General features: G+C 65.1%; 2 protein-coding genes across 2 annotated transcripts in view; both read left to right on the top strand.

Annotated features, from left to right (window-relative positions):
• The first annotated feature begins 1,668 nt into the window (after positions 1–1,668).
• Positions 1,669–15,062, top strand: CFP (complement factor properdin). The gene is made up of 13 exons (XM_059837452.1): positions 1,669–1,738; positions 2,776–2,879; positions 4,024–4,111; positions 4,909–5,247; positions 6,046–6,205; positions 6,834–6,991; positions 8,112–8,291; positions 8,514–8,711; positions 9,568–9,741; positions 10,983–11,180; positions 12,764–12,875; positions 14,475–14,626; positions 14,949–15,062. The coding sequence occupies exons 4-13, from the start codon at positions 5,181–5,183 to the stop codon at positions 14,966–14,968; spliced, it is 1,419 nt and encodes a 472-aa protein (XP_059693435.1). The 5' UTR covers positions 1,669–1,738; positions 2,776–2,879; positions 4,024–4,111; positions 4,909–5,180; the 3' UTR covers positions 14,969–15,062.
• A 723-nt stretch (positions 15,063–15,785) lies between these two features.
• The window catches only part of LOC132322743 (synapsin-2-like), an 8,515-nt gene continuing 5,311 nt past the window's right edge, over positions 15,786–18,989 (top strand). The window contains exons 1-4 of the mRNA XM_059837450.1: positions 15,786–15,963; positions 16,393–16,450; positions 17,180–17,271; positions 18,475–18,628. Of these exons, the coding sequence (XP_059693433.1) occupies positions 15,802–15,963; positions 16,393–16,450; positions 17,180–17,271; positions 18,475–18,628 (466 nt within the window). The 5' untranslated portion in view covers positions 15,786–15,801. The remainder of the gene's footprint in view (positions 15,964–16,392; positions 16,451–17,179; positions 17,272–18,474; positions 18,629–18,989) is intronic.

Genomic DNA, 18,989 nt, shown 5'->3' with positions numbered 1-18,989 from the left:
CCCCAAACCAGCCCAAACCAGCCCAAAACCAGCCCAACCCACCCCAAACCAGCCCCAAACCAGCCCAAACCAGCCCCAAACCAGCCCCAAACCAGCCCCAAACCAGCCCCAACCAACCCAAACCAGCCCAAACCAACCCAAACCAGCCCAACCCACCCCAACCCAACCCAAACCAGCCCAAACCAGCCCAAACCAGCCCCAACCACCCAAACCACCCAACCAGCCCCAACCAGCCCCAAACCAGCCCAAACCAGCCCCAAACCAGCCCCAAACCAACCCAAACCAGCCCAAACCAGCCCCAAACCAGCCCCAAACCAGCCCCAAACCAGCCCAAACCAACCCAAACCAACCCAACCAGCCCCAAACCAGCCCAAACCAGCCCAAACCAGCCCCAAACCAGCCCCAAACCAGCCCAAACCAGCCCAAACCAGCCCAAACCAGCCCCAAACCAGCCCAAACCAGCCCAAACCAGCCCCAAACAGCCCCAAACCAGCCCAAAACCAGCCCAAACCAGCCCCAAACCAGCCCCAAACCAGCCCAAACCAGCCCCAAACCAGCCCAAATCAGCCCCAAACCAGCCCCAACCAGCCCCAACCAGCCCCAAACCAGCCCAAACCAGCCCCAAACCAGCCCAAACCAACCCAAACCAGCCCCAAACCAGCCCCAAACCAGCCCAAACCAGCCCAAACCAGCCCAACCCACCCCAAACCAGCCCCAAACCAGCCCCAACCAGCCCAAACCAGCCCAAACCAACCCAAACCAACCCCAAACCAGCCCAAACCAGCCCAAACCAACCCAAACCATCCAAACCAGCCCAAACCAACCCAAACCAGCCCAAACCAACCCAAACCAGCCCCAAACCAGCCCCAAACCAGCCCCAAACCAGCCCAAACCAGCCCCAAACCAGCCCCAACCAGCCCCAAACCAGCCCAAACCAGCCCAAATCAGCCCAAACCAGCCCCAACCAGCCCCAAACCAGCCCAAACCAGCCCAAAATGCCCCAAACCAGCCCAAACCAGCCCCAAACCAGCCCAAAACCAACCCAAACCAGCCCCAAACCAGCCCAAACCAGCCCAAACCAGCCCCAAACCAGCCCCAAACCAGCCCCGAACCAGCCCAAACCAGCCCAAACCAGCCCAAACCAACCCAAACCAACCCCAAACCAGCCCAAACCAGCCCAAAATGCCCCAAACCCCCCCTGAGTCTCAGACCCCTCTCCTGTCACCTTAGGGGACCCCGCTGGGATTTTGGGGTCCCCTAAACTGAGAGGGTCACCCCAATGTCCCCAGTGATGTCCCCAATGTCCCCCCAATGTCCTCAATGTTCCCAATCTCCCCGATGTCCCCAATGTCCCCAATGGTGTCCCCAATCTCCCCAATGTCCCCAATCTCCCCAATGTCCCCAACGATGTCCCCAATGTCCCCAGTGATGTCCCCAATGTCCCCCCAATGTCCACAATGTCCCCAATCTCCCCGATGTCCCCAATGTCCCCAATGGTGTCCCCAATCTCCCCAATGTCCCCAATGTCCCCAACGATGTCCCCAATGTCCCCAGTGATGTCCCCAATGTCCCCCAATGTCCACAATGTCCCCAATCTCCCCGATGTCCCCAATCTCCCTAATGTCCCCAATGTCCCCAATGTCCCCAACGATGTCCCCAATGTCCCCAGCAAAACCTGGAGCTGCAGCGCCGGAGCCACCTGAGCGCCACCGAGGGAACCGAGCGAGGGGACAGCGAGGTGAGGGGACACTGGGGACACCTGGGGGACAATGGGGACACCCAGGGGTGAGGGGACAGTGAGGTGAGGGGACACTGGGGACACCTGGGGGACAATGGGGACACCCAGGGGTGAGGGGACAGCGAGGTGAGGGGACACTGGGGACACCTGGGGGACAATGGGGACACCCAGGGGTGAGGGGACAGTGAGGTGAGGGGACACTGGTGACACCTGGGGGACATTGGGGACACCCAGGGCTGAGGGGACAGCGAGGTGAGGGGACAGGTGGGGACACCTGGGGGACATTGGGGACACCCAGGGGTGAGGGGAAAGCGAGGTGAGGGGACACTGGGGGACACCTGGGGGACACCTGGGGGACATTGGGGACACCCAGGGGTGAGGGGACAGTGAGGTGAGGGGACACTGGGGACACCTGGGGGACACTGGGGACACCGAGGTGAGGGGACACTGGTGACACTGGGGGACATTGGGGACACCCAGGGGTGAGGGGACAGTGAGGTGAGGGGACACTGGGGACACCTGGGGGACATTGGGGACACCCAGGGGTGAGGGGACAGTGAGGTGAGGGGACACTGGGGACACCTGGGGGACAATGGGGACACCCAGGGGTGAGGGGACACTAGGGACACCTGGTGACACCCAGGGGTGAGGGGACAGCGAGGTGAGGGGACACTGGGGACACCTGGAGGCCACCCAGAGACCACCCAAGGCTGAGGGGACATTGACGGGGGAGGGGACATTTACTGGGGGGGGAGGGGGTCCCCATTCCCATGGGGTGGGGGAGGGCTGGGGGGGCACCCCTGGGTGCTGGGGGGGGTCCCTGAGGTTTGGGGGGGTCCCTGAGGTGGGTGGGGGTCCCTGGGGGGTCCCTGGGGTTTGGGGGGGTCCCTGAGGTGGGTGGGGGTCCCCGGGGGATCCCTGGGGTTTGGGGGGGTCCCTGAGGTGGGTGGGGGTCCCCGGGGGGTCCCTGGGGTGGGTGGGGGTCCCCAGGGGGGGTCCCTGTGCCGGGGTGACCCCGTGCCCCTCCCCCCCCCCAGATGAAGTACCGGGACCGCGCCGCCGAGCGCCGCGAGAAGCAGGGGGGGCCCGACCCCCCCGAGCCCAAACGGCGCAAATTCGGGGGACCCCCCGCGACCCCCGGGTGAGCACCCCAAAAACAGGGGGGGGGGAGAGACGGGGGGACCCCAAACATGGGGGGTGGTACCCCAAAAATGGGGGATAGAGACCCCGAAAATGGGGATGGGACCCCAAAAATGGGGGGTGGGACCCCAAAAATGGGGATGGGACTCCAAAAATGGGGGGTGGGGACCCCAAAAATGGGCATAGGACCCCAAAAAAGGGGGGTGGGGACCCCCAAAAATGGGGATGGGACCCCAAAAAGGGGGGGTGGGGACCCCCAAAAATGAGGGTGGGGACCCCCAAAATGGGGATGGGACCTCAAAAATGGGGGGTGGGGACCCCAAAAATGAGGGGTGGGGACCCCCAAAATGGGGATGGGACCCCAAAAATGGGGGGTGGGGACCCCAAAAATGAGGGGTGGGGACCCCAAAAATGGGGATGGGACCTCAAAAATGGGGGGTGGGAACCCCAAAAATGGGGATGGGACCCCAAAAATGGGGGGTGAGACCCCAAAAATGGGGGGTGGGGACCTCAAAAATGGGGGGTAGGACTCCCAAAAATGGGGGGTGGGGACCCCAAAAATGGGGATGGGACCCCAAAGGAGGGGTGGGGAGCCTCAGAAATGGGGTGGGGGATCCCAAAAAGGGGGTGGGGGACCCTGTAAGGAGTTGGGGTCTTTGGGGCTGGGGGTGACACCTGGGGGTGACAAGGACCCCAATGGGTGACACCCATGGGTGACACTGGGTGACACTGGGTGATATTGTGGGTGACCCTGTGTGACACTGTGACACTCTGGGTGACGCTGTGACCCCCTGGTGGCACAGGGACACCGAGGGGCCCCCCCTGGGCTGGGTGTGACACTGTGTGTGACCCTGTGTGACATTGTGTAACACTGTGACACTGTGTGTGACACTGTGTGTGACACTGTGTGACACTGTGTGACACTGTGACCCTGTGTGACACTCTGTGAGACTCTGGTGACACTGTGACCCCCTGGTGGCACAGGCACACCGAGGGGCCCCCCCCGGGCTGGGTGTGACCCTGTGTGTGACCCTGTGTGACATTGTGTGACACTGTGACACTGTGTGTGACCCTGTGTGACATTCTGTGACACTGTGACACTGTGTGTGACACTCTGGTGACACTGTGACCCCCTGGTGGCACAGGGACACCGAGGGGCCCCCCCTGGGCTGCCGCATGCTGCAGGCCATGGGCTGGAAGGAGGGCAGCGGGCTGGGCCGGCGGAGAGCAGAGGTGACAGCGGGGACACCTGGGGACAGCGGGGACACCGGGGGACGGCGGGGACACCTGGGACACCTGGGGACAGCTGGGACAGCTGGGACACCTGGAGACAGCTGGGATGGCGGGGACAGCGGGGTACACCTGGGAGAGTGGCGACAGCCAGGGGACAGTGGGGACACCTGGGGACGGCGGGGACACCTGGGGACAGCTGGGACACCTGGGGACAGTGGGGATACCTGGGGACAGCGGGGACACCTGGGGCACCTGGGGACAGCTGGGACACCTGGGGACAGCGGGGATATCTGGGGCACCTGGGGACAGCTGGGGACAGCTGGGATACCTGGGGACACCTGGGATGGTGGGGACACCTGGGACACCTGGGGACAGTGGGGGACACCTGGGAGAGTGGGGACAGCCAGAGGACAGTGGGGACAGCAGGGACAGCCAGGGGACATCCATGGGGACAGGGGACAGTTAGGGGGACAGGGGGACACAGGGAGAGCAGGGACATCCGTGGGGACACAGGGACAGAGGATGGGGACAGGGGGGGACATTCAGGGGGACACTGGGGACACCGGACACCCAGAGGACACCCAGGTGTGAGGGGACACTGGGGACACCCAGGTGTGAGGGGACACTGGGGACACCCAGGGGACACTGGGGACACCCAGGTGTGAGGGGACACTGGGGACATTGGGAGGTGCTGGGGGACACCCGGTGACCCCTCGGTGACATCACTGTGTCCCCAAGGCCTGGGGGACACCCGGTGACCCCTCGGTGACCCCTCGGTGACGTCATTGTCCCCGCAGGCTCCGGCCAGGCCCCGCCCCGGGGGGGTGACGCGGTTCAGCGAGGGACCCTGAGGCCACGCCCACTCCGAGGCCACGCCCACCGCGCGCGGAGCCCCGCCCCTCGCGGCCCCTCCCCCCCCGCCCGGTTTTGCCGTTGGAATTTCGGTTTTTTAATAAATGGGTGCAAAAAAGCGGAATTTGGGAGTGGGGGAGGGGCCGGGGCTTCCTGTGGGGGGGGCGGGGATCCCCCCGAGCTGCCCCGCCCCCAGTGCCCCTCCCCCACCGCAGCCATGGCGCCCCCGGGGCTGCTCCTGGGGCTGGGGCTGGTCCTGCTCGGCACCGGGACCGGACACGGCGGTACTGGGAGCACTGGGAGCACTGGGAGCACTGGGAGAGGGGACTGGGAGCACTGGGAGAGGGGACTGGGAGCACTGGGAGCACTGGGAGAGGGGACTGGGAGCACTGGGAAGGGGGACTGGGAGCACTGGGAGCACTGGGAGAGGGGACTGGGAGCACTGGGAAGGGGGACTGGGAGCACTGGGAGAGGGGACTGGGAGGGGCTGGGATGGGACATGGCGGTACTGGGGGAACTGGGAGCACTGGGAGAGGGGACTGGGAGCACTGGGAGGGGACATGGCGGCACTGGGGGAGCTGGGAGCACTGGGAGAGGGGACTGGGAGGGACTGGGATGGGACATGGCGGTACTGGGGGCACTGGGAGCAATGGGAGGGACTGGGAGGGACTGGGAGGGGGGAATGGGGGAACTGGGAGCACTGGGAGAGGGCACTGTGAGGGACTGGGAGCACTGGGAGCACTGGGAGGGGGCACTGGGGAGCACTGGTATTACTGGGAGGGGGCACTGGGAGGAACTGGGAGCACTGGGAGGGGGAACTGGGATGGGACACGGCGGTACTGGAAGCACTAGGGGAACTGGGAGGGTGGAGCTGGGCATACTGGTGTGTACTGGGAGGGCACTGTGGGGATACTGGGAGCACTGGGAGCCGGGTAGAGGGAGGGGGGAGGGGAGGCTTAGAGTGTTACTGGGGGGAACTGGGAGGAACTGGGAGGGACTGGCGGGAACTGGGAGGAACTGGGAGGCACTGAGGGGACTGGGAGCACTGGTGACCTGGCCATGACCTCTGGCCCCGCCCCCAGAGGCCCCGCCCATCTGGTGCTTCAGCCGATTGGAGGAGGACGGAGAGGGCGGGGCCTGTGCGGAGCCGCTGGGGGAGGAGCCGCTCCCATTGGCCGATTGCTGCCTGAACCCCGCCTATGGCTACAGGCTCCGCCCACACGGCCACTGCCGCAGCTGCCGGTCAGACACGCCCCCCCGGTCACGCCCACCATGACCACGCCCATCATAGGCCACACCCATTACCAGCAACACTTCCCAAGCCACGCCCACCTGTCCTGTGGCCACGCCCCAAAGCTCCAGCCCTACCTGTGCTAAGCCCCGCCCACAAAAGGACACACCCATATTTACCAAGCCACGCCCATCTATTTACCAAGAGAAGCCCCTCCCATTGTAGCCCCACCCTCTTTAGCCCCGCCCATACCTGGGGACACTGGGAGGGGCTGGGGGACATCGGGTGACACCCAGTGGCATCAGGGGACCCTGGATGACCCCTGGTGACCCCTGGTGACATTGAGTGACCTCAGTGGCCCAGGTGACCTTGGGCGACCCCTGGTGACCTTGGGTGACCTCAGGTGACACTGAGTGACCCCAGGTGACCCCGGTGACACTGAGTGAACCAGGTGTCACTGAGCGACCCCAGGTGACACTGAGTGAACCCAGGTGACACTGAGTGACCCCAGGTGACCCCAGGTGACACTGAGTGACCTCAGGTGACATTGAGTGACCCTGGAGACCGCAGGTGACCCCAGGTGACCCCCGGTGACCCCGGGTGACCCCAGTGACGCCGCTGTCCCTGTCCCTGTGCCAGCCCGGGCGCCTGGGGGCCGTGGGAGCCCTGGAGCAGCTGCTCGGTGACATGTGACGAGGGGACACAGAGGAGGGGACGCAGCCGCGGCCACGGCGGGGGACACGCGGGGGACAGCACCGAGTGGCAGCTGAGGGCCTGTGACATGGGCTGCTGCCCTGGTGGGACACGGGGGGGACACGGGGGGGACATGGGGACATGGGGGGGCATGTGGACAGTGGGGACATGGGGGGACATGGGGACAATGGGGACATGGGGACACGGGGGGGCATGGGGACATGGGGACGTGGGGACAATGGGGACATGGGGACAATGGGGACACGGGGGGACATGGGGGGACATGGGGACAATGGGGACATGGGGACAATGGGGACATGGGGACATGGGGACAATGGGGACAATGGGGGGGCATGGGGACAATGGGGGACATAGGGACAATGGGGGACGTGGGGGGCCATGTGGACAGTGGGGACATGGGGGGACATGGGGACAGTGGGGGATATGGGGACAATGGGGACACGTGGGGGACAGCATTGAGTAGCAGCTGAGGGCCTGTGACATGGGCTGCTGCCCCGGTGGGACACGGGGGGACATGGGGGGACATGGGGACAATGGGGGACATGGGGACAATGGGGACATGGGAACATGGGGACATGGGACATCGGCACATGGGGGGACACAGGGACAATGGGGACACAGGGGGCATGGAGACACAGGGACATGGCAGGGACATGGGGACATTGGCACACTGGAGGACATGGGGACAATGGGGACATGGGGAAGACACTGGGACACAGGGGGGGACATGGGGACACACACACGGAGGCCACAGGGGTGACACTGTGGGATTGGGGACAGTGAGGTGACACTGTGGGATTTGGGGACAAGGTGGGGGATTTGGGGACACTGAGGTGGCACTGTGGGATTTGGGGACATTGAGGTGGCACTGTGGGATTGGGGACATTGAGGTGACGCTGCAGGATTTGGGGACAGTGAGGTGGCACTGTGGGATTTGGGGACAGTGAGGTGGCACTGTGGGATTTGGGGACACCGTGTGACACCGTGGAATTGGTGACAGTGAGGTGACACTGTGGGATTTGGGGACATTGAGGTGACACTGCAGGATTTGGGGACATTGAGGTGACACTGTGGGATTGGGGACATTGAGGTGGCACTGTGGGATGTGGGGACACCAGGGTGACACTGTGGGATTTGGGGACAGTGAGGTGGCACTGTGGGATTTGGGGACACCGTGTGACACCGTGTCCCTGTCCCTGCCAGATGTGGGGCACTGGGGCCCGTGGTCACCTTGGGGACACTGCTCTGTCACCTGCGGGGGGGGAGGGGCCCAGCGGCGCCACCGCAACTGCTCCAGCCCCTCCCCCCAGTGCGGGGTCACCTGCGGGCCCGGGGACAGCGAGGACACGAGGGCGTGTCAGGGGACAACGGCCACCTGCCCCGGTGAGGGGGAGGGGCAGCGGGAGGGGGAGGGGGGGAGGGGGAAGAGAAAGACTTGGGGGGGGGGGAGGGGTGGGTGGGAGAGCCTTAAGGTGGGGGAGGGGGAGAGCCCCAGGACCCCTCGGGACCCCCGAAGGAGGGGAGGGGAAGGTGGGGGAGGGGGATGGGGTGGAGGAGGGTGCCAAGGTGGGGGAGGGGCTGGCCCTGACGCCCCTCCCCCCGCAGTGGCGGGCGCCTGGGGCCCGTGGGGGCCTTGGGGTCCCTGCTCGGGCTCGTGCCGGGGGTCGGGGCCGGGGTCGGGCCCGAGGCGGAGCCGCCGCCGCTTCTGCGATTCCCCGGAGCCATCGCGGGACCCCCCTGGAGACCCCTGCCCCGGCAGCGGCACCGGCAGCGAGCCCTGCCCGGGGCTGCCGCCCTGCCCCGGTGAGACCCCCGCGACCCCCGGGACCCCCCCAGAACCCCTCAGGACCCCTGAGACCCCCCCCAGAACCCCTCAGGACCCCTGAGACCCTCTGAGACCCCCCCAGAACCCCCTGAGACCCCCCCAGAACCCCTCACGACCCCCTGAGACCCCCCCAGAACCCCTCAGGACCCCTGAGACCCTCTGAGACCCCCCCAGGACCCCTCAGGAACCCTGAGACCCCCCCAGAACCCCTCAGGACCCCTGAGACCCTCTGAGACACCCCCAGAACCCCTCAGGACCCCCGAGACCCTCTGAGACCCCCCCAGAACCCCTCAGGACCCCCTGAGACCCCCCCAGAACCCCTCAGGACCCCTGAGACCCCCCCAGAACCCCTCAGGACCCCTGAGACCCTCTGAGACCCCCCCAGAACCCCTCAGGACCCCTGAGACCCCCCCAGAGCCCCTCAGGACCCCCTTAGACCCCCCGGAACTCCTCAGGACCCCCGGGACCCCCCAGAACCCCTCAGGATCCCCCAAGACCTCTCAAGACCCCGGGGACCCTCGCGACCCCCGAGGACCCCCCAATACCCACCGGGACCCCCAAGAACTCCTTGAGACCCCCCTCCGATTTTCCCAAGACCCCCCGAGACCCCTCAGGACCTCTCGAGACCCCCTCAGGACCCCCCAAAACTCCCTGGGACCCCCCTGACCTCCCCTAACCCTGAGACTCCTTGGACCCCCAAGATCTCCTCAGGACCCCCCCAGGGCCCCCCCAAACCCCCCAGGACCCCCCCCCCAGACCCCGCCGGACCCCCCAAAACCCCTCACGACCTCCGGGACCCCCCCCCCCCAGGCTGACCCCTCCCCTCCCCCACAGTGGACGGCGCGTGGGGGGCGTGGTCTCCGGCTACGCCCTGCCCGGTCACGTGCGGCCTGGGCGGGGTCGTTCAGCGCCGCTCCTGTGACGCCCCCTCCCCAAAACACGGGGGGAGGGGCTGCGAGGGACCCCAGACCCGGCGGGGGCTCTGCGGGCCCCGCGACCCCTGCCCAGGTGAGGGGCGGGGCTTAAGTGGGTGTGGTCAGGTGGGTGTGGTGGGTTTGGGCGGCGCTTAAATGGGTGTGGTCAGGTGGGTGTGGTGCTCTGAGGCGGGGTTTGGGTTGAAAAGTGGGGGCGTGGTCTGGTGGGTGGGGCTGGTTTGGGTGTGGTTGGTGGGCGTGGTTTATGAGTGGGCGTGGTTTGAGGGTGGGCGGGGTTTGTTGAGGGAAAGGGAAAATAAAAAAGGAAAACGAAAGGGGATAAGGAAGGGGAAAAGGGAAAAAAAGAAAATGTAAAAAGGGGAAAGAAGACGAAAAAGTAAAAGACAAAGGGAAAGTGGGAGGGGAAAATGGAAAAGGAAAAGGAAAAGTAGAATAAGAAAAGGAGAAGGAAAGGGAAATGTAAAGGGGAAATAAAAGCAAAAAAGGAAAATTATAGAGAGCAAGGAAAGGAGAAGGGAAAAAGAAAAGGGAAAAAAGAAGGGAAAGGAGCTCCTGGCCCTGTTCTGTCCTGCGTGTCCCCGCTGTCCCCTGGGTGTCCCCTGCCCTGTCCCTGCTGTCCCTGCAGTGTCCCCTGCACTGTCCCCACTGTCCCTGCTGTCCCTGCAGTGTCCCCTGCAGTGTCCCCGCTTTCCCCTGGGTGTTCCCTGCATTGTCCCGCTGTCCCTGCAGTGTCCCCTGCAGTGTCCCCTGCAGTGTCCCCGCTTTCCCCTGGGTGTTCCCTGCATTGTCCCGCTGTCCCTGCAGTGTCTCCTGCCCTCTCCCCGCTGTCCCCTGGCTCTCCCCTGCCCTGTCCCCGCTGTCCCTGCTGTCCCCGTTCCCTGGGTGTCCCCTGCCCTGTCCCCGCTGTCCCCTGGCTGTCCCCTGCCCTGTCCCTGCTGTCCCCTGGCTGTCCCCTGCATTGTCCCCGCTGTCCCCTGGGTGTTCCCCTGCCCTGTCCCTGCTGTCCCCTGGCTGTCCCCTGCATTGTCCCCGCTGTCCCCTGGGTGTTCCCCTGCCCTGTCCCTGCTGTCCCCTGGCTGTCCCCTGCATTGTCCCCGCTGTCCCCGTTCCCTGGCTGTCCCCTGCCCTGTCCCCATTCCCTGGCTCTCCCCTGCCCTCTCCCCGCTGTCCCCTGGCTCTCCCCTGCCCTGTCCCTGCTGTCCCTGCTGTCTCTGCAGTGTCCCCTGCCCTCTCCCCCCTGTCCCCGCTGTCCCCTGGCTGTCCCCTGCCCTGTCCCCACTGTCCCCATCCCCACTGACCCCCGTGTCCCCCCAGCCCCGGTGCACTGGGGTCCCTGGGGTCCCTGGAGTCCCTGCCAGCGGCCCTGGGGTGACATCAGCTGCAGCCGGGCCGTGGGGCAGCAGAAGCGCACGCGGGACTGCGAGGGGCACAGCCCGGGGGGCGCCGCCTGCCCCACGGAGCGCGGCGGCTCCATCGAGCTGCGCGCCTGCTACAGCCTGCACAACTGCATCCGTGAGTGGGGGGACAGCCCCACGGAGCCCCAGAACCTCCCCGGGGCTGCCCCATGGATCGGGGGGAGCCCCAGAACCTCCCCGGGGCTGCCCCATGGATCGGGGGGAGCCCCAGAACCTCCCCAGAGAGCCCCAAAACCTCCCCATGGCTGACCCATGGAGCCCCAAAACCTCCCCAGGGCTGCCCCATGGATCCTGGGATAGCCCCACAGCTGCCCTATGGATCGGGGGGAGCCCCAAAACCTCCCCGGGGCTGCCCCATGGATCGGGGGGAGCCCCAAAACCTCCCCAGGACTGACCCACGGAGCCCCAAAACCTCCCCGGGGCTGACCCACGGAGCCCCAGAACCTCCCCGGGGCTGCCCCATGGATCGGGGGGAGCCCCAGAACCTCCCCGGGGCTGCCCCATGGATCGGGGGGAGCCCCAAAACCTCCCCATGGCTGCCCCATGGATCGGGGGAAGCCCCAAAACCTCCCCATGGCTGCCCCATGGATCGGGGGGAGCCCCAAAACCTCCCCGGGGCTGCCCCATGGATCGGGGGGAGCCCCAAAACCTCCCTAGGGCTGCCCCATAGATCCAGGGGGAGCCCCAAAACCTCCCCAGGGCTGACCCACGGAGCCCCAGAACCTCCCCGGGGCTGCCCCATGGATCGGGGGGAGCCCCAGAACCTCCCCGGGGCTGCCCCATGGATCCTGGGATAGCCCCACAGCTGCCCCATGGATCGGGGGGAGCCCCAGAACCTCCCCGGGGCTGCCCCATGGATCGGGGGGAGCCCCAAAACCTCCACGGGTCTGACCCATGGATCGGGGGGAGCCCCAAAACCTCCCCATGGCTGCCCCATGGATCGTGGGGAGCCCCAAAACCTCCCTAGGGCTGCCCCATGGATCCTGGGATAGCCCCACAGCTGCCCTATGGATCGGGGGGAAGCCCAAAACCTTCTCATGGCTGACCCATGGAGCCCCAAAACCTCCCCATTACTGCCCCATGGATCCTGGGATAGCCCCAGGGCTGCCCCACAGACCTGGGGAGCCCCAAAACCTCCCCAGGGCTGCCCCACAGAGCCCCAAAACCTCCCCATGGAGCCCTAAAACCTCCCCAGGGCTGCCCCATAGATCCAGGGGGAACCCCAAAACCTCCCCAGGGCTGACCCACGGAGCCCCAGAACCTCCCCGGGGCTGCCCCATGGATCGGGGGGAGCCCCAAAACCTCCCCAGGGCTGCCCCACAGAGCCCCAAAACCTCCCCATGGAGCCCCAAAACCTCCCCAGGGCTGCCCCATGGATCGGGAGGATCCCAGAGCACCCCAGAACTGCCCCATGGATCCAGAGGGAGCCCCAAAACCTCCCCAAAGCTGCCCCACAGATCGTGTTGGGACCCCCTAGAGCTGCCCTGCCCCACAGCTGCCCCATAACTGCCCCATGGGTCCTGTTTGAAGCCCCTATTGCTGCCCCACACCCCTAGAGCTGCCCCCATAGACCCTTACAGGGACACCCCCACCCCCCACAGAGCCCCCTCCCCCCAGCAGCCCCCCCTGCCCTATGGGGCGCTGTGGGGCGGGGGGTGACGCTGCCCTGTGCCCTCCCAGTGCAGGGGAACTGGTCGGACTGGAGCCCCTGGGGGCTCTGCACCCCCCCCTGCGGGGCCAGCCCCAGCCGCAGCCGCAGCCGCGAGTGCCGGGCCAGCCTGCCCGAGTACCCGTGAGTGGGGGGCTGGGGGCTTTGGGGGGCTGGGGGGGGGTTTGTGGGGTCTGGGGGGGGATATGGGGTCAGGGGCGATATGGGGTCTTGGGGGGTTTATGGGGCTGTGGGGTTTCTATGGGGCTTTTATGGCGCCGGGGGTTTCTATGGGGCTGGGGGGGGGTTTATGAGGTTGGGGGGTTTATGGGGCTGGGGGGGATGTGGGGCTGAGGGGGATGTGAGGCTGGGGGTTTCTATGGGGCTGGGGGGGGTTTATGAGGCTGGGGGTTTTATGGGGCTGGGGGGAATATGGGGCTTTTCTGGGCCTGGGGGTTTCTATGGGGCTGGGGGGGATGTGAGGCTGGGGGGTTTATGGGGCTGGGGGGGGGTTTATGAGGTTGGGGGGTTTATGGGGTTGGGGGGAATATGGGGCTTTTCTGGAGCTGGGGGTTTCTATGGGGCTGGGGGGGATGTGAGGTTGGGGGGTTTATGGGGCTGGGGGGATCTATGGGGCTGTGGGGCTTCTATGGGGCTTTTCTGGGGCTGGGGGTTTCTATGGGGCTGGGGGGGGTTTATGAGGTTGGGGGGTTTATGGGGCTGGGGGGATCTATGGGGCTTTTCTGGGGCTGGGGGCTTTTCTGGGGCTGGGGGGGATGTGAGGCTGGGGGGTTTATGGGGCTGGGGGGATCTGTGGAGCTGAGGGGGGTATGGGGTTGGGGGGGTTTATGGGGCTGGGGGGATCTATGGGGCTTCTATGGGGCTTTTCTGGGGCTGGGGGTTTCTATGGGGCTGGGGGGGATGTGAGGCTGGGGGGTTTCTATGGGGCTGGGGGGGGTTTATGAGGTTGGGGGGTTTATGGGGCTGGGGGGGATGTGGGGCTTTTCTGGGGCTGGGGGTTTCTATGGGGCTGGGGGGGGTTTATGAGGTTGGGGGGTTTATGGGGCTGGGGGGGTTTATGAGGCTGGGGGGTTTATGGGGTTGGGGGGAATGTGGGGCTTTTCTGGGGCTGGGGGTTTCTATGGGGCTGGGGGGGTTTATGAGGCTGGGGGGTTTATGGGGCTGGGGGGATCTATGGGGCTTTTCTGGGGCTGGGGGTTCTATGGGGCTGGGGGGGGTTTATGAGGTTGGGGGGTTTATGGGGCTGGGAGATCTGTGGAACTGAGGGGGGGTATGGGGTTGAGGGGTTTATGGGGCTGGGGGGATCTATGGGGCTTCTATGGGGCTTTTCTGGGGCTGGGGGTTCTATGGGGCTGGGGGGGATGTGAGGCTGGGGGGTTTATGGGGCTGGGGGGAATGTGGGCTTTTCTGGGCTGGGGGTTTCTATGGGGCTGGGGGGGGTTTATGTGGCTGGGGGGTTTATGGGGCTGGGGGGGTATCTATGGGGCTTTTCTGGGGCTGGGGGTTTCTATGGGGCCAGGGGGGCTGTGGGGGCTGGAAGGAGATCTGGGGCTGGGGGGGATCTTTGGGGTTCAGGGTAGGGTCATGGGGGTGTTTATGGGGCCGGGGGGATTTATGGGCCTGGGGGAGATCTGTGGGGTCTCTGTGGGGTCTCTGTGGGGTCTCTGTGGGGTCCCAATGGGGCAGAGCTGACCCCCATCCCCCCCGTGCCCCACCCCCCAGGATGACGGTGCCCCGGGTGGGCTCTCCCGGGGTCTCCCCGGTCTCGTTCTGGGGGGCTCCGCGCCCCCTCTGCACCGCCCTGCAGGGGCAGCGGCTCCGCCTGGAGGAATCGCGGCCGTGCCGGAACGTCCTGCCCTGCCCCCACCCCGAGGGTCAGCGGGGGAGGGGCGGGGGGATCCCCCAGAGAGGGGGGGAGGGGCAGAGGGAATCCCCCCGGGGGGAGGGGCAAGATGGGCTCCGTGCGGGGGGAAGGGCAGGGAATACCCCAAAGAGGGGGGGAGGGGCAGAGGAAATCCCCCGGGGTGGGGGAGGGGCAGAGGGAATCCCCCTGGGTGGGGGAGGGGCAGAGGGAATCCCCCGGGGTGGGGGAGGGGCAGAGGGAATCCCCCTGGGTGGGGGAGAGGCAGGATGGGTCCTTGAAGGGGGGGGAGGGGCAGGGGTCTGCCATTGACCTCCCCCTCCCCCCCCCCCCAGAGGAAGGAGACTCTCGGTGACCTCGTGGGACCCCCCGGGACCCCAAACCCGCCCGGATTTACCCCAAACTCCCCCCCCGGCCCCTCCCCCCCCCCCAATAAAATCCCAGCATCGAAACGGCTCCGACGCGAGTGGGGGAGGGGCGGTCACGGGGGGGGGGGAGGGGAAAGGGGGGGACCCCGGTGGGGGAGGGGCCGCCAGCAGATTTCGGCGATGACGTCACGGACCCCACCCTTCCATGCCCCGCCTCTTTCTGCAGAACCAGGGGTGTGGCCGATGTGACGTCATATTTAAACCACACCCATCACTCGCAGGGCGTGGCCGGGGCGTGGCCGGAAGTGACGCGGGCGGGGCGGGGCCGCCCGGGGATGGTTTTTGGGGAGGATTTTGGGGGGGGATTTTTTTGGGGGGGATTTTTGGGGCGCATCCCGCGGGTGCTCAGCCCAGAGGGGTCCCCAGGGCCCCGCCCCCCCTTTTCCCCCTTCCCCCTCCCCCCAGGGACCCCCCCCCCCCGGCAGCGGCTCCGGCCCCGCCGCCCCCCCTCCCCCATAAATCCCCCTCCCCCATAAACCCCCTCCCCTATAGCCCTGTCCCTCCCCCCCCTTAAGACCCCTCCCCCACATTCCCCCCCAGGTTCTCCCCCCCAGGTAAGTCCCAGGTGATCCCACAGGTGGGACCCCCCCCTCAGGACCCCCCCCAGGTGACCCCTCAGGTGACCCTCATGTGACCCCTCCCCCTCAGGTGAGTCCCAGGTGACCTCCCCAAGCCCCCCCCAGACCCCCCAAGACCCCCAGGTGACCTCAACCCCCCCCCAGGACCCCCCCCAGGACCCCCCAGGACCCCCCCCCCCGTGATGGATTTCCTGCGGCGCCGCCTCTCGGACGGGAATTTCCTGGCGGGGGGGGGGGATGGGTGGAGACCCCCCCTCAGCTGGGGGAGGGGCGGGGAGACCCCCCCGGACCCCTCCCCCCACAGCGCCGCTGCTGCTCGTGATCGCCCCCCCCGGCACGGACTGGTACGTACTGGGACCCCCCCCCCCAAATTCCAGTCATGGGACCCCCCCCCAATTCCCCCTTCCTGGGACCCCCCCCCAAATTCCAGTCATGGGACCCCCCCAATTCCCCCCTTCCTGGGACCCCCCCCCCCCAAATTCTCAGTCATGGGACCCCCCCAATGCCCCCTCCCCCACCCTGGCCCCCCAAATCTCCTTTGGGACCCCCCGGATTTTTGGGAGGGGGTCTCACATTGGAGGGGGGGGAGGGTTCAGATTTGGGGGGGGGGTCTCAGATTTTTGGGGGGGGTTCTCTCAATTTTGGGGAGGGGTCTCAGATTTTTGGGGCCACCTGTGGCGCTTTAATTTGGGGAGGGGGGGTTGGGGATTGATTTGGGGGTGGGGGATGGGAATTTTGGGGAGGGGTCTCTCCAATTTTGGGGTCCCCCCCAGGGTGAAACCCTTCAAGGGCAAATCCGTGCACGGGGACGTGGAGCTGAGGGTGGAGCAGGTGAGTTTGGGGACCCCCCCCTTAAATTTTGGGGTCCCCCTAAAAATTCGGGGCCTCCCCTCCCTCATTTTGGGACCCTTCCCCCCCAAAAAACAAATTTTGGGGTCTCTCAAAAGTTTGGGGGCTCCCCCCTGATTTTGGTGGGCCGGTTTTGGGGTCACCCCTAAAATTTGGGGGTCTCTAAGTTTTGGGGTCCTCCCGATTTTGGGGTCTTCCAAGGATTTTGGGGTCCCTCCCGATTTTTGGGGTTCGGGTTGGTTTTTGGGGGGGGGGTCCTGGGAGAATTTGGGGGTTCTGCATTTGGGATTGCCCTGGATTTTGGGGCCTGGCCCAAATTTTGGGGGGCTCTGAACCCCCCAATCCCTCCCCAGATTTGGGGTTCAGGTTTGGGGTCCTGAGGGAAACTTTGGGGGGGGTGCCCCGAAATCTTGTCTCAATTCAAAGCTTTTTGGGGTTCCCTGGAGAATTTGGGGTCCATGTTCCTAACCCCCCCCTCCCCAATTCCTCCCTCCAATTTTGGGGTTCAGAGTAAATTTTTTGGGGCCCCCTCTTCAATTTCAGGGCAGTTTGAACCCTTCTTAAATCTGAATTTCTCCTAAAAATCTCTTTTTTTAACCCGACTCGGGGCCCTGGCCAGGTTTGGGGCGGGACTGAGGGGTCCCAGGGAGGTTTTTGGGGGGCCCCCGGCGGTTTTTGGGGTGTCCCCCCCTGGATTTTGGGGTCCCCCAGGCCCAGTTCTCGGAGCTCTCCTTGGCCGCCTCCACCCACGGCGCCCTCCTTTAGCAGCGTCAGCATCGACCCCCCCCCCGGGGGGGCTCCAGGTACGAGCTGGGGACCCCCCCCCAAATTTGGGGAGGAAATTTGGGGTCCCCTCCTTCATTTTGGGGTTCCCTTCTCCTTTTGGGGGCTGAATTTGGGGTCCTCCCCAGTTTTGGGGGCTGGATTTGGGGTCAGCTCCTCAATTTCGGGTGAATTTGGGGTTCCCTTCTCCAATTTGGGGTCCCCTCCTTTGGTTTGGGGTGGATTTGGGGTCCCCTCCTCAATTTTGGGGTGGATTTGGGCCCCTCCCCCATTTTTGGGGGCTGAAATTTGGGGTTCCCTCCTTAATTTTGGGGTTCTCTTCTCAATTTTGGGGCTGAATTTGGGGTCTCCCCCAATTTTGGGGCTGAATTTGGGGTCCCCTCTATTATTTTGGGGTGGATTTTGGGGTTCCCTCCTCAATTTGGGGTTCTCGTCTCAATTTTGGGCTGAATTTGGGGTCCCCTCTATTATTTTGGGGTGGATTTTGGGGTTCCCTCCTCAATTTTTGGGTTCTCTTCTCAATTTTGGGGTTGAATTTGGGGTTCCCCCCCAGTTTTGGGGCTGAATTTGGGGTCCCCTCTGTTATTTTTGGGTGGATTTGGGGTTCCCTCCTCAATTTTGGGTTCTCCTCTCAATTTTGGGGCTGAATTTGGGGTTCCCCCCCAGTTTTGGGGCTGAATTTGGGGTCCCCTCTGTTATTTTGGGGTGGATTTTGGGGTTCCCTCCTCAATTTTGGGGTTCTCTTCTCAGTTTTGGGGCTGGATTTGGGGTCCCCTCCCTTACTTTGGGGTTAAAATTGGGGTGCTGGGTCTTCCTCCCTCAGTTTTGGGGTGGAATTTGGGGTTCCCTCCTCAACGTAGGGCCGAATTTGGGGTGCTGGTTTGCCTCTCATTTTGGGGCTGATTTTGGGGTTCCCTCATCCAGTTTTGGGGTGTCCCCACTCATTTTTGGCACTGAATTTGGGGTTCCGGGTGTGAATTTGGGGGTCCCAAGGAAGATCGAGTGGGGGGGGGGGGGTTGAGGAGATTTTGGGCACAAATTCCAAATTTTGGGGTGCGAGGAAGGGGGATTTTACCGTCAAATTTCCGCTAAAAACCCCAAAATTTTCGGGGAAAAACCCCTCAGATTTTTTCTATTTTTGGGGATTTCAGGGTTTGGGATTTTTGGGGGGGGGGTCGGGGGGATTTGGGGACCCCCTGAGCTCTCTCTCCCTCCCCCCCCAGGAAGGTGCGCCCCGATTTTGTGCTGGTGCGGGAGGAGCCCGAGGGGGGGGCGGGGGGCGCCCCCCGGCGGCTCCTGGTGGGATTGCACCTGGGGGGGGTCCCGGGCAGCGACCCCCTGCCCACCCTGTACGGCTTCAGCCACGCCCCCTGCCTGGTGAGCGACTGGGAGCACTGGGAGGGACTGGGAGCACTGGGAGGGGATTTAGGGGGAACTGGGAGGGACTGGGAGGGGACTGGGAGGGGGTTTGGGGGGGACTGGGAGCACTGGAGGGGATTTGGGGGGGACTGGGAGTGAACTGGGATGAACTGGGAGCACTGGGAGGGACTGGGAAGTGATTTGGGGGGCACTGGGAAGGGATTTATGGGGACTGGGAGGGACTGGGGGGAACTGGGAAGGATATGGGGGGGACTGGGAGCACTGGGAGGGGATTGGGGAGGGCTGGAAGGGAACTGGGGTGGACTGGTGGGACTGGGAGAGGATTTAAAGGGCACTGGGAGGGACTGGGAGGGAATTT

Source organism: Haemorhous mexicanus (assembly GCF_027477595.1).
Source record: "Haemorhous mexicanus isolate bHaeMex1 chromosome 35 unlocalized genomic scaffold, bHaeMex1.pri SUPER_35_unloc_5, whole genome shotgun sequence".
Classification (NCBI taxonomy): Eukaryota; Metazoa; Chordata; class Aves; order Passeriformes; family Fringillidae; genus Haemorhous; species Haemorhous mexicanus.
The sequence above is the reverse complement of the archived record's forward strand: the minus strand, read 5'-3'. Positions and strand labels throughout refer to the sequence as shown.

Excerpts from the sequence above, each read along its gene's own strand:
- CFP (XM_059837452.1), top strand. The coding sequence starts at position 5,181 with ATGGCGCCCCCGGGGCTGCTCCTGGGGCTGGGGCTGGTCCTGCTCGGC. Across the intron at positions 8,292-8,513 it reads GACAACGGCCACCTGCCCCG|TGGCGGGCGCCTGGGGCCCG; the intron begins GTGAGGGGGAGG and ends CTCCCCCCGCAG. Across the intron at positions 11,181-12,763 it reads CAGCCTGCACAACTGCATCC|TGCAGGGGAACTGGTCGGAC; the intron begins GTGAGTGGGGGG and ends GTGCCCTCCCAG.